At 49.0% G+C, this 15,300-nt stretch overlaps 1 protein-coding gene across 1 annotated transcript in view; it reads right to left on the reverse strand.

The window, feature by feature from the left end:
• Nucleotides 1-15,300, reverse strand: part of ABCC8 (ATP binding cassette subfamily C member 8) — an 803,652-nt gene that overhangs the window by 560,934 nt on the left and 227,418 nt on the right. Inside the window, 1 exon segment of the mRNA XM_030201075.1 lies at nt 1,012-1,167. Coding sequence (XP_030056935.1) covers nt 1,012-1,167 — 156 coding nt within the window.

Genomic DNA, 15,300 nt, shown 5'->3' on the forward strand with positions numbered 1-15,300 from the left:
TATCCTTCCACCCAGTGTCTTCTTCCTTGCTCCCCCCTCCTCCCAGCATTGTCCTTCTCTCCCTCCTTTCATCCAGCATTTCTCCTCTTAGTCTGATCAACCAAGGTCTCCCCCTTTCTCCCCATGCTTCTCCCCAGCAGCTTCTCTCTCTCCTGCTCTTTTCCATGTCCCCTCTTTCTCTCCCCATCTTTCTACTCATCTCTTTCTCTGTACCCCTCTTCCATTGGGCATCCCCTTTCATTTTCACTCTCTGCTCTCTCCATATCACTTCCTGCCTCCCTCTCTATGCCCTTTCCCCCTTCCCCTTTCCTTTCCATCCAATACCCACTGTTTCCTGGCTGCTACTGCTTCTCCTGATGAGCAGCAGCAGCCATGGTAAAACAAGAAAAGCAAGTGCAGGGCTGCAGCAGCATTCAGGCATGCGCTGTTGGCTCTGCTGTCTTCTGCCCCAACTGATGTCAACTTTCCGTTCTGTGGGCAAAGGACTGACAGAGCCAACAGTGCGTGCCTGAAATCTGCTGTGGCCCCATGCTTGTTTTTCTTGTTTTGCCACAGCCATTGCTACTCATCGAGAGAAGCAGCAGCAATGGATCCCCTGGTGCACAATGTGTCTCTCAGCGGGAGATTTTCCCGCTTTAGCGGGAGTGCAATGATGATCCACCAAAGCGAGAATCTCCCACTGAATGTCGGAGACTTGACAGGTCTGGTGTACGCCCACCTGCAAACTACGTGCCATCACATTTAGGTGACAGTTGACAGAATAGCACATAGCTGGAATATTGGGATTTACCCGCGGATGTGCCTATATGCCAATATTCTAGTCAACTGGTATATACATGCATTCCTAGCACATAAAAATAAGTACACTGTTGTGGAGCTACTCTCAAAGTGGGAAAAACTATTTAGTAGGTCAAAGGTGTTTATCTTTACACATATTTTCTGGATCACAGCTGACCTGATATAAACTTTAGTAGTAATCCAGTATCCGGCATATAAAAGCTTTTTTCTTACCTGTACTGGCATGGCCCAAAGGTTAGGACACAGGAAGAAGAACCACATCAGCTGGTTTGTATCTATGGCAACCAGATTACAGATCTGCCCTGCCGTCATTTCCCCCATGGACATGTTGGAAGTTGAAAGGTGCATGATCTTGTTATAAATTTTTGTCTAGAAATTAGAATATTATGCATAGTAAACTTTTATTGAACTGTGAAAGTTTGACATTTAAAACAGAAAAAAAATCAAGAATTAAACATGTATTTGTTTTCTGTCAAAGAACATTAAATCAAAGTTTTTTGTTTAAAACACCACTTCTCAAAGTTATAAGCAGCCGTATTGAAACTGTCTTCCAAAGTGGGCATGGCCATGGGAGGGCATGTCTGGAAATTAGGCATGGGATTATATAGTACTATAATTACTTTGCCTGACAATAGGGACTTCGGCATCAGCATTTACTCCAGCCAAATGCTGGCACCTAAAGTTAGGAACAAGAATGCAGACTTAAGCTGGTATTCTATAAAGGCAGTTCTGTGTGGAACTGCTATTATAGAATTCGTGCTTAGCACCTAACTTTGGGCAACCTTTACTGAATTCCTTTCATAGATCATAGAAGTCCACCCAGCATAGTCAATATATCCCAACTACTAGAGCTGCTGTCAAAGTTCACTCCAGCATATCCTGATCCATCTTGCCATATACGGAACACAGACTCTAGAAGTCCGCTTGGCACTGTTCTTAGGTTCCAACTACTGGCATTGCCATTGAAGCCCGTTCCAGCACATCCTAATCTGTCTTGCCATACACATGATACAGACCATAGAATTCTGTCCAGTACTGGCCTTAGTAGCTCACAGCCAAGTTGCCATATAAACAACACTCAACACATCAACATTAGGGATTCTTTGTGTTCATCCCATCTTTTATTGAATTCCATCACCGTTTTTGTCTCCAGGACCTCACTTGGGAGGGCATTCCAGGCATCAACCACCCTTCTCCATGAAAACGTAATCCCTGATGTTACTCCTAAGAACACCACTCCAGAACCTTAATTCATGTCTTCTAGTTTTACCATTTCCCTGTCTCTGGAAAAGATCTGTTTATATATTAACACTTTTTAAGTATTTAAACGTCTATATCACATCTCCCCTATCCCTTTTTTCCTCTATGGTATATATATTCAGGTTTTCCAGTCTCTGGAATATGATGCCAATACATTTATGTTTAGATGAAACCTTCCCTAATTTTAAGAAACAACTGAAAGCTTTTCTATTTCAAGAAGCTATTGGTTCATAACTTTCTTCTGTTATATTTTCTTCCTGACTGTTCATTGGTCTTGATTGGAGGACAGGCTGCACATTACAGTGATACATTATTAAACTTTTTTTTTTTTTGCTTTTCTTTACTTTTCTCTTTGTTCTTATACAATTGGCATTCTTTATATAGTTTTCCATGCCGGTATATCAAATTTTAAATAAACCTGAAACTTTTATTGACATAAACCCTATATCATTTTTGTTACCTTCCTCTGAACCGCTTCAAGTCTTTTTATGTCCTTAGCAAAAGATACCATCTCCAAAACTGAGTTCTATATTCAAAGTGGGGCCTCACCACTGACTTGTACAGAGGCATCAACACCTCCTTTCTTCTGCTGGTTTTGCCTCTCTCTCTCTGGCTACAGCCTCGGCTTTGTCTCATCGCCTTCAGATCCTCAGACACTATTATTCCAAGGTCCTAGTGGCCTAGTGGTTAGGGGGGTGGACTTTGGTCCTGAGGAACTGAGTTTGATTCCCACTTCAAGCACAGGCAGCTCCTTGTGACTCTGGGTAAGTCACTTAACCCTCTATTGCCCCAGGTACAAATAAGTACCTGTATACAATATGTAAGCCACATTGAGCCTGCCATGAGTGGGAAAGTGCAGGGGTACAAATGTAACAAAAATAAATATCTGTGCATATTAGCCTCTCACCTCCTAGCACATAGAGCTCCATAGAACTTCTGCTCCCCAAGTGCATCATTTTGCATTTCTTCGAATTAAACTTTAACTGCAATTGCGGAATATTAATTCTGAACCAATTTCTGCACTTTGACTTAAGAAGGTTACAAGCATTTTAGATAGGGAGGCTACTGCTTCAGACTGCAATAATCACATGGATGCTCTGACTTGCAACTCTCCAGGGTTCAGTCTGCACTGCATCAAGGGAAAGTCTCTCGCTGCATCTTTCAGATTCATTAACGTAGAGGGGCATTTTCGAAAGGTCGTCCAAGTATGAATTAAGGCACCCTCATGAAGTCGGCCAAAATCAGGTAGGTATAATGGAAAAATAGTATGGACGTCCTTAGACATTCCATTATCGCAGTTGAAAATGCCCAGATCAGGGATGCCCAAAGTATAGGGAAAAATACTGCAACCTAAGAGACTTCCTTCGGCAGTTCTGTGAGAAACACGTCCTTGTTACTGTACTTTATACTTCTCGATGTTCCTTATATTTTCCCTGTACCTGGATGACCGCAATTACGTGCACTGTACTTGCGGAACATGCAGCTATGGTAAATATAAGGAACATACATATTTTATTGTGTATATATGAAGAGGTTCGCACACTTGATAATGATCCATATAAGGAAGTCTCCGCACGTGTGAATATGTACTCATCCAGATAAGGCCCTGCACGCGTGACGACGGTCCACTGACGTCCATGCGTGATGGCCATCCATGTGTGGAGCCATTACGTATGCCAGAATGTGCACGTACTGACCTGTCCATATATGGTATGGTTGTCCATATATGGACCTGTGCATGTAAGGATGTCCATCACGCATGGGCATCCATATAAGGCGATGCACGCTTCCCAATGGTTATTCACTGAGAAACATGTTTCTCAGACGTGAACCTAATTACAGTGAAGCTGAAACTGTATACTTGGTACAGCTGTGCATCAAGCACAGATGCGTACTGTTCAAGCACCACCACCACCTGCCCCCCAGGACTCTCTCCATTGAAGCCTGGGGTGAGATAAGGGACAGGTTGAAGAGGTAAGTGTTTGTTCCCCCCCCCCTGGGCTATCAGAGCCCCCTCCTGTAGCTACACATATAAGCGCTCCCTCAGCAGTGTAAGCACAAACTGTAGTCTGCATTCAAGGGTAATCAGTGATATGTGCACATGTACATTCATTAATAGAATCTATGTACTAGAAAGGAAAAACATTCCCACATCCCTACAATACTGCACACAAACGGTACTCTCTGTCCTCATGTCCACCTCAATGGCATCATCTGTACCAATGTAATGTCCCCCACCCCCCAATCAGTGTTGTGAGTCTCTGCTATTTGATTTCCAAATGAATTTGTGTGCTGAAGGCAAGAAGGGCCATCCCCTGACTCCTGGTGTACAAACTTATATCTTGCAGAAGATTTGGCATTTGGAGGGACCTCGAGTCCCTCTGGCGGAGGTTCTGAAGAATGAAGAGGGAGAGCCCTGACATGATCAGGGCACTGAGACGGCGCCTCAGGGCTCGACATAAGTATTGTAAACAGGGCGTCTGTACTCATTTGTAAATGTATTTATTTAATAATGCAAATGTCCTGTGCAATATCAGTTTCCATGTGGCTAATAGGCAACTAGTAAGTCATAACACCTCTGTCCCAGATCAAGGCCTGAGGTTGGCACTACCCTCCCATGAGTGTGGCTGTAACTTCCAACTAACCTCCTCTGAGATGAATAAGATGACATGCGTCACTTCTGTATCCCCCTTTCTGGGGTAGATATGGTTTCATGGTATTCTTGCCTGATGTCCTGCTCTTAGTGGATGTCATAGCATGATTTGAAAGTAATGTAAAGAAATAGTGCTTCCACTTCCCTCCTCCCCCCCCCCCCCCCCAAAAAATGGTCATCCTACCATAGTCACAACTCAAAATGCCAACATGCTGCTGAGGAATGAGTGTTCCCTGCCAACACATCTTATAATGTATTCCTTTTTCAGACCAGCTTCCAGGGGTCCCTGTCATGTCATCTCATGCATCTCACACCCCATGTGTCTAGGCCAGAGCTCACCACTGACCCCACCTTTCCCCATTCCTGCCTTATGCCAGCCAGCCAGCTCCTGCACTATGCAGGCCATGTTGAATGTGCTGATCTCAAGTACAATCCTTTTACATACACAGGGCGCCAGCAGCAGCAGCAGGAGGAGGAGGAGGAGGTAGACCCATAGCATGACATGCCTCCTCCTGAGGGGGATGGTGAGGGCCCAACACCGCCCGCCCTCTCCACCCCATCCCCACCCACACCCCCATCCCCAGCCCCAGCCTCAGCACTGCGCCTCCTGCAGCAACTGGTGAATAGCCAAAAACAGTTGCTGCAGGAGGTGTCAGCGATGCGGCAGGCTAACAAGCAGCACTTCAGGGCGCAGAGGCTGCTCCTGGTGCTGCTCGTTAGCCTGCTGCAGAGGGCCATTCAGGGCGGAGGACAACACCTCCCTTGGGAGCATTTTGAAAAACAAAACCCAAAATTGTAAATATTTTTTTTTTGTTGTTGTTAAATACACATTTGATATTTTTCTATATAACAGGGTGTGTGTGTCTCTACTTTATGCACTACATATTATCAAATGCTGGGGTTGATTTGAGAGGAGGCAGCAATCTGGGTTGCATGACAGGTGAACTGTGACAGAGAAACTTTGGTACATATGTGTCATAAGCAGTGGCGTAGCTACGTGGGGCCTGAGGGGGCCGGGGCCCCCGCAGATTCACCCCAGGACCCCCCTCCCGGCAAACCCGCCACCGCCTACCTTTACTTTTGCTGGCGGGGGATCCCACTCCCCGCCAGCCGACGTCTTCTCAGTCCTTCCTGCTCTTCAATTTGTTTGCTGACGTCCTGCACGTAATTGTACGTGCAGGACGTCAGACTCAGAGAACAGTTCTGTTCTCTGAGTCTGACGTCCTGCACGTACAACGTGCAGGACGTCAGCAAACAAATTGAAGAGCAGGAAGCGACTGAGAAGAAGATGTCGGCTGGTGGGGAGTGGGATCCCCCGCCAGCAAAAGTAAAGGTAGGCTGCGGCGGCGGCAGCGGGTTCGCGGCGGGAGGGGGGGCGGCAATGTCGGCGGTGGGGGGGGCGGCGCCGGGGGGAGGGCTAAAATGTGCCCCCCCCCCCCGGGCTCTGGCCCCCTCCCCCACGGAAGGCTGGCTACGCCCCCGGTCATAAGTGTGGCCATACAGAAGGCCACCTGTTCCTTTCAAACTGCATGGCTGTATGGTAAGGGGGGAGGCTGGGTGGGCATTTCTGTTGAGGAACACAAATGCTCGTCCAGCCTCTTCCCCTTACCATAGAGCCCCATAGCACAGAGTTGTGTAAATAATAGGTATGTTGTCTAGCACTAGTGATCTGCCAAGTAGAAACTTGCAGATAACCATAGGTAGCGCATAGACGATGTTTGCTCTCTGATCGCCAGACAACCTTACCCACAACCAAACCTCATTGGTGAGGGCTAGGAAGGAGCTACAAACAGCTGGGTCATCTTTTCACATTGAAGGTATCAGCAATGGTATATAGTGCCGAGGAGAAAAGGGAAAACAAGGGTAAAAGCTTTAGTTGGAAGTTTACTTCATCACAATTGCAATATAATACATCAGGTACAGAAGGGCACAGGCTAGGGGAATTATATAGGCACCAGGCTGTAGCCACCTGCAGGTAATTTAGAATAGGAAGTGTAACCAGAACCCCTCTCCCTCACCATGACTTAAGGGCTCAAGGCCGTGGTAGGCACGCACCTGTGGCCACCTTGAAATTAATTTGCAGGATAGAATTTAGAAATGTTGTTGTTCCATAACTATAGAGGATTCTAGGACTGTGTTGAATAATGTGGAAAAGACATTCAGTGCATATATGCTTCCCCCCCTCCCCACTCCCAACAACCTTGAGAATGGGTGGGCACTTCATAACAGGGGACTGGGGTACACCACATAAAGAAGGATGGAACCTAGCGGGGAGACACATGAGGTGGAAAGCGGGAGAAAAACTACCAGCTGTGAACCTGGTGAAAATAGAGGTAAGATTTGAATGCAGAGAATGGGGAACCCTTGACCATGAGGGATGCACACATCCATTATCAGGGCCTCTTTCCTTCCCCCACCCCACAGGCAGCCACAACTGAGTATGTCCAATAGAGAACAAGACATCTGTACAATGAATTGGGTAGAAACAATCATGGCTCTCAGAGTCCAGTGTATTACAGTCCACTGCTGTCTTTTGCAATCCTCTTGCAAGAAGTGTTTGTTTAGCACCTACATAGCAGATAGGGAAGAGGTGTGAGCTTACCTTGAACTTGTGGTGCAAGAATCTGTTGGCTCCAAGGGACCAGAGGCTGCCTGCTTCAACAAAGGAGAGAGAGAATGGGGGGCAGTGAGGGAGCATATCACACACAGCAAGGAGCTCCTGGAGGGTAGAGAATGGAGAGTTGGTCACATGTAGAAAATGCAGAGTATATGCTAAGCTATCAGCTAACACCCAGTCTGAAACAAAGCCCACACACCAGTTATCTTTCAAGAATTGGCAAAAAGGTCCCCTCCCTCCCCCCCCCCCCCCCCCCCAACAAACAAACAAACAGGTGTACAAAAGCATACAGTGGCAAAAACAAGGTTTACTATAACTGGAGCTAAAACGCTTTGAAATACTACCCCATAAAAAAAAACCTCTAAAGTGCAAGCACAGAGAAAGCCGTTTTAAAGAGGCGCCAATAAAGGGAATGCAAACTTCCAAATGGGAAGAGCAGCTGCGGATGTTTATCATTATCACCCTTAATCGAAAATAGGTCACCCAAAACACAGTGCAGCTGGGGACGACCATAGTTCCCTACCTATAATAGAAATTAGGATGCCCAAATCAGCAAAGCAGCTGGGGACGTTTAGGGATTTTGTTGGTAATCAAAATTAGGGCGACCATTCAGGGACACCCATCTCATTCTCACATGGGCATCCCTGAGAGCATATTTAAGCACCCTTCTCTGTATTTTCCATTCTTTGCATCGCATTGGTACAATGGTGCCAAAGCAACCACCCACCCGCAAGGGTAATTTCACTGATGCAGAAGTTGAACTGCTGGTTCAAGAAATACAGAGAAGGCACATGCATCTCTTTGCTCCCACTGGCCAGAGGCTAGCTGCTACAATGAAGCAGCGAGAATGGGAAGCAGTAAGGGACCAGTGGTCTTCCACTGTGGCAGGGATGTGGAAGACTGCAAACGAAAGTGGCGCCAGCTGAGGCGTAATGTCAGGAGGAAGGCTGGTGCCAACCCCCCAGCAGATGTCACGACTAACTTTACCCCCATTGAGTGCATCATTCTTGGGGATCTTGCCCCAGGAGGGGATCCATGGCATTGGGTCCCTTGACACATCAGCACAGCCTGAGGGCTCAGGTAGGTTCACCATTAGGAAGCTGGGGTATCTGTTGTGCTGGACTACACTCTGTTTTACACTAGTGGGAGACAGTGTGCAGGTCCTCAGTAGGGAAAGGGGGAAGAACACCACATGCAATGCAAATCACTTTTCATTACAGACCATGACACAGGGAGTAGCAGGGGGAGGGGGAAGGGTGAGTGGAGGGGGGAGGGTTTCCAGCAATATATATAATATATGTAAATAATATATTTAAAATCTAAATAAAATAAATAAACTGTATGTAGGTTAGCACTGTTTCACAGCTTTGGGGGCCTTCCCCATCACCAAACTGTGCATATCTCCTTCCCACACCTCTGTGCTGTAGCCTGTGTCCTCTGCACTCCTTCCACAGTTCTATGTCTACCCACCTGCCTGTGTGGCCCTCTTGCACATCAGTCTCTGTAGTACACTGCGCTCCTTGTCTCCAGCTCTGTACCATGTACAATGACATCTGTGGCTTGCCTGCCAATCCCATTCCTCACCATCTCTTTGCTGGGTCTTTGCCTGTGGGGCTTATGTATATGAATGCTGAAAAACAAAAGTGGGTTATTTTGACCAACACACTTCCTCCTCTTTTGCTATGTATGTGATGACAGCCAGTCGGAGGAAGAAGCTGGCCCTAGTGGCCACCAGCCCCAGTACACAGAGCACCAAACCAGTGGGCCTGCACAAGAAAGCACAAAGGACCATGGGGTGGAACCACAGGACACAGCAGCAGCAGCAGCAGCAGCAGCAGCGCCGGCTCGCCCTCCACCACCCACAGCGGAGGCTCTCCCTCCACCACCCACAGCAGAGGCTCTCCCTCCACCACCCACAGCCTTTGCTGATGGTGGCACTGAAGAAGAAGCTGAAGTTGCAGAAGGGGGGGGCACCTCCTCAGCAAAAGCCATCCAGCCAGAGGAGGCAGCTACTGCTCCTCGCCACACAATTGCTGGCCCAGAATGTGCACATGGAAGACTACCGGTGCCAGAAATTGGAGCTGCACCGGGAAGTGTTCCAGGTGCAACGGGAAGAGGTACAGGCCCAACGTGATGTGATACAACAGCTCCAATGGCTGGAGCACAGCATCAAGGACCTACATCATGACCTGAGAGCACCTAATACAGCCCTGATGCAACAACTACAACTGGCGTTGACTTCCACCACTGCACAGCAACCACCTGCTAAGAAGTGGAGCTTGAGATCCTCAGCCTCCACAGCCACTGGTCCAGCAGCCACCACACCAGCTCCCCTTCTGGGTCCTGTGCCCAGGTTGCAGAGCAAGCTACAGAGCGCAAGGTGGCCGGACTTCCACAGGGCAGCCGAGGCAGCAGGATGCCTTGTGGACACAGAGGAGGAGAGTGGGAGCTCATCGGAGGACTCTCAACAGAGTTCCCCAGCAGCACCAGCTGCAAGGGAACACTGTGGGAGGGGTAGGAGGGGACGGGGCCAGGGGAGGGGGCGGGGAAAGTGATGGGACATGCTGGGGGGTGAGGGCTGGAGGGAGGGGAATATGCACAGAGCGGGTTATGGTGGTGGGGTGTTGGTGGTGTTGGTGTGTAAATACTGTGTGTGATATAAATAAATATCAACTTACACTCACAGAAAACTTGTTTCGATCGGTCTTTGCCTGGCTCTGACCTCCAGCTGGAGTGCACTCTGCTCTGCTCTGTGGGCGGGAGGTGGAGGGGGCTCCTCATCCTGTTCATCTGGGGCCTGCTGCTGTGATGGTTGTGGCTCTTCTGGGAGGGCCTGTCCTCTGTGCATTGCCAAATTATGTAGCATGCAGCAGGCCAGGAATATCTTTGCCACCTTTTGGGGGCTGTACAGGAGCTCCCCTCCAGAACGGTCCAGATATCGGAACCTGTTCTTAAGTTGTCTGAAGGTGTGCTCGATGATGCCACGGGTGGTCCGATGTGTACTGCTGTAGTTCTCCTCTGACCCTGTTTGTGGGTGCACTATGGGGGTCATGAGCCAACTCCGCTGTGAGTAGCCTCTGTCACCTTTAGGGAGAAGCAGGATGAGAAAGATGAGTGTGTATTGTTTGGAGCGGGTACCTTGTGGAGGTGGGGGGGGGAATAGCGGGTTGTGGAGTGAGCTGGAGGGAGACAGTGCTGAGGGCTGCCTGTTGGAGGAGGTATAGTTTGGGCAGATCCATGCTACACTTGCCTAGGAGCCATCCGCCGGTGATCTCAAACCTGCGGAAGATTCCTGAGTGCTGCAATATACAGGCATCATGGGTGGAACCTGGGTATTGGGCACACACATCTAGAATCTCCCCCTGGGCGTCAACTTGCATATTCATGGAGTGGAATGCTTTCCTGTTCCTATAAGTGGCCTCTTGTGCCCGGGGGGGGGGGGGGGGTCTGAGTGCAACATGTGTGCAGTCAATGCCGCCTATGATTGAGGGGAAGCGAGCTACGGCATAGAAATCAGCCATGTTGTTCTGCAGGGCCTGGGTGGTGGTGGGGAAGGTGATGTACTCAGAGGTGTAGGTAAGGAAGGCATCAAGGAACTGGGTAAGGCAGTTAGAAATGGAAGGCTGGGTGAGACCCATGTTCACAACTAGGGCAGACTGGAAACTCCCAGTGGCCAGAAAAGATAGAGAAGCAGTGATCTTTAGGTGTACAGGGATGGGGTTGTTCCTACAGGGCCTGGGCTGCAGGAGGGGTTGGAGCTGGTCACAAAGGTGCTGAATGGCAGTCCTATCAAAGCGGTACCTAGTGAGACACTGCAGGTCAGTGAGGTCTAGGAGACTGATACAGGGCCTGAAAACTCTGGAGCGTGCGTACCTCCTGCGGTGCCTCCCCTCTTCCTCCAACAAGTAAACCACCTGTGCATTTTGTGCCTCCATTTCCCCACACTAGAGGTGCAATGCAGTGCCATCAGTGCTTACCTCTTCCTACCAACTTGGTGAAACACAGCAGCAACAAACAGAAGCTGATACTCACTCTCCCAACACCGACAAACAATGCGGTCACACACAGCAGAGCCACACTGCAATCACTCCTGCCACACCCTCTAGCCACTCACTCTCCAAGCAGTCTTCACAAACACGCTGCAGTAGTACACAGGACAAAGAGACAAACAGAGACTAAAAACAGGTAAGGGAATAAAATATGAACTTGGGAACAGTGAATGGAGCGGGATAGGGGAAGGGAATGGGGGAGATAGAGGAAGGAGTAGTGGTGTCTGGGTTTGGGGGCTAGAAGGGGTAGGGAAAGCTGAAAAGGTAAAACACAAATGAGGCAGGTGAGGGTGAAAACGTTCCAACTACGGCACACAGACAAAAGTAACAGGTACTCAACAAACTGTCAGCTTTCTCTCCCAACAATGCTCTCGCCACTCTCCAACTGCACAAAATTGCTAATGGGGTCTAAAGACAACTTCCCCCTTACTCTGGTCGCTTTTATTTCAGTTCTAATTAAGAACGCTCATGTTCCGACTCATGCAAAACCATTTTGCAAGCCATTATACACTGGGGGCGCACATCACGTAACACCGCCCCTAACACGCCCCCTGTAGGGACGACCATAGATGGGCGTCCTCGCGTTGAGGGCGCCTTTATGGCCCGGTTTTGATTATTGGATTTGGACGACCTTCTTTCACGGGGACGCCCATGTGCCTTTTGTGTCGCTTTTTAGGCGCCCTTTTCTTTTGAAAATGAGCCAGTTAGTGCCCCCCCCCCCCCCCCCACCCACCAGAAGATAACCTTTTTTAAGTCTAATCTTGCACAGCAGATCACATTCTTCTCATGATGACCTTGGTACAATTGCATATAGTACTGTAGAACACACCTTGTATGCTTGTGTTAGATATCTGCAACTTTACAACTGTCCCCAAGATGACCTCATTCTTTTCTAAAGTGCACAGAGCTGAGCTTACTGTAGTATTCTTTCTTCTGTACTTACATAAATGTAGAAAGACATAAATACAGAAAGATATTTTAAATAAGGGACTAGTCTCAGAATACAATTATTAAGTGCTGCTGCATTAGCGTGCACTAATATAGTTAAAGCATGTTATGGGGCCTAGTTACAAATAACGTTAGTTATTGGGCTAAGCATGTGCTAAAAATGGTAGTATATGCTGTGAATTTGTGATTAATTCCATTTTAATTTTTGATTCTGCACTGCAGGTTTTAAAGCATCATAAGGTGGGTGAAAATCTGAAAAAAATAATTTTTTTGCTTACTGCTTAGAGTTTGTTGCCATAATGATGTAGTTTTGCAATTAGTGTTGTTTTATCTAAACTTTTTTTTATTCTTTGCCCTGAGCTATGGAAAAGTGAATCACAAACACAAGAAAATAAGTAAGTACAGATTTCCATAACTGATGCACAGATAAGATCAAAAGGAAGGGGCAATGTGGCAAGCTTGTGGAGGAGTGGCCTAGTGGTTAGGGTGGTGGACTTCAGTCCTGAGGAACTGAGTTCAATTCCCACTACAGGCACAGGCAGCTCCTTGTGACTCTGGGCAAGTCACTTAACCCCTCATTGCCCCAAGTACAAATAAGTACCTGTATACAATATGCAAGCCACATTGAGCCTGCCATGAGTGGGAAACTGTGGGGTACCAATGTAACAAAAAAACCAAAACCTTATTTATTTATATATTTATAACAGCTTATAGACCACTTTATCCTGTATTCTAGGTGGTTTACAAAAACAACATACATAATAAAATCATAAACAAAAACAATTACTGCATCATTATGGCATCAATCCAAATAAGATAAAATAAACAGCTTACAAATTAGAAAAAAAAAAATCCCATCGGCAGTAAGCCTGAGAAAAAAAATAGGCCTTAAGCAATTTTCTAAATTGAAGATAATTCTCAACCATTCTGATGTGAGGGTGCACCAGAGGTGCATGTTATACACAGTCCTGCATGCAGCACGTAAAGAAATGTTGTTATTTGCAGTGCTACGGTGCTCAGAGCAGCCCTAGATTAACCATTACGCAAATTAAGCTCATGATTAGGGCACTAAGGGGCCCTTTTACAAGGGCGCAGTAGGCTTTATGTGCATGCAGTAGGCTTTATGTGCACCAAAATGAGACTACCCTCAGGCTTGCGCATCCTCCAGTGGTAATTTTAGATTTGGCACATGCCCATACTGGTGGGACAAATAATTTTTTAATTTCCTACTGCGCACAGTGTTTCTGGCATTAATCGGCAGTTAGAGCATGCCAACCAGTCACCGCACATGTAGTAAATGAGCCTTTACCACTAGATCAGGCCACAAATAGACGTGTGCTGGTTTCAATTTTTCCACAGGCCCTTTTTCCGGCCCATTGAAAAAAGCCCTTTCTCCCAGATGTGGTAAGAACTGGCCTGGTGTATACCAAAATCACGTGCCCATACTACCACAGGCCACTTTTTGCCATGGCTTAGTAAAAGAACCCCTAAGGGAGGGGGCACCACAGAATTTTCCCCCCTTGCTATCATGCCCTTAACTCTTTCACTGCTGTCTGCCACATCCATTATCCAATATGAATTTCAATATTTTTCTAATCATTATAAAGACATATGATCAGGGCCGGTCTTAGGCAGAGGCGACCGAGGCGGCCGCATAGGGCCCCGCGCCTAAGGGGGCCCCGCGCGGCGCGCCTTGCCTCTGCCTCGCCTCTCCGACCACGCTTGTCTGCCCTCCACCCATGTCCCGCCACGCGAGTCTCCTCGTTCCCCTGCTGCTCCCCCTCCCTCCAGCCACCTGAGACCCCTCCCGTCTGAGCCCCCCCTCCCCGACCCGCCAAACGACCCTCTTCTGCCGCCCGCACCTCACCTGACCCGACCCAGCATTTAAAAAAAACCTCCAAGCGGCGGTGCCGGTGCCTCGCGTCTGAGCGAAGAAAACTCGCTTCGTTGTTGGCCGGCCTTCCCTCAAGTCCCGCCCTCTGATGTAACTTCCGCAAGGGCGGGACTTGAGGGAAGGCCAGCCAACGACGAAGCGAGTTTTCTTCGCTCAGACGTGAGGCACCGGCACCGCCGCTTGGAGGTTTTTTAAAATGCTGGGTCGGGCCAGGTGAGGTGCGGGCGGCAGAAGAGGGTCGTTTGGCGGGTCGGGGAGGGGGGGCTCAGACGGGAGGGGTCTCAGGTGGCTGGAGGAAGGGGGAGCAGCAGGGGAACGAGGAGACTCGTGTCGCGGGACATGGGTGGAGGGCAGGGGGGACGGGGGGGGTTTACTGGACATAGGTGAATGGCAGTTGGCAAGGGGGACAGGAGGGTCGCTGGACATGGGGTGGATGGAGGGGATGGGGGCTTCTGGACATAGGTGGATGGCAGGGGAGGGCAGGGGGCACAGGAAGGTTGCTGGACATGGGTGGATGGCAGGGGAGGGCATAGGGGACAGGGGGGTTGCTGGACATGGATGGCAGGGGGCAGGAGGGTCACTGGACATGGGTGGATGGCAGGGGAGGGGGGTTCTGGACATAGGTGGATGGCAGGGGAGGGCAGGGGGCACAGGAGGGTCACTGGACATGGGTGGATGGCAGGGGAGGGCATAGGGGACGGGGGGGGTTGCTGGACATGGATGGCAGGGGGGCACAGGAGGGTCGCTGGACATGGGTGGATGGCAGGAGAGGGGGTTTCTGGACATAGGTGGATGACAGGGGCGGGCAGGGAGGACTGGAGGGGCGCTGGACATGGGTGGATGGCAGGGGAGGGGGGTTTCTGGACATAGGTGGATGGCAGGGGAGGGCAGGGGGCACAGGAGGGTCGCTGGACATGGATGGATGGCAGGGGAGGGGGTTTCTGGACATAGGTGGATGGCAGGGGAGGGCAGAGGGGATAGGGGGGTTGCTGGACATAGTTGGATGGCAGGGGGGACAGGAGAGTCGCTGGACATGGGTGGATGGAGGAGAGAGAAGAAATGCTGGACATGGATGGAGGCG

This window comes from Microcaecilia unicolor, chromosome 4 (genome assembly GCF_901765095.1).
Source record: "Microcaecilia unicolor chromosome 4, aMicUni1.1, whole genome shotgun sequence".
NCBI lineage: Eukaryota > Metazoa > Chordata > Amphibia > Gymnophiona > Siphonopidae > Microcaecilia > Microcaecilia unicolor.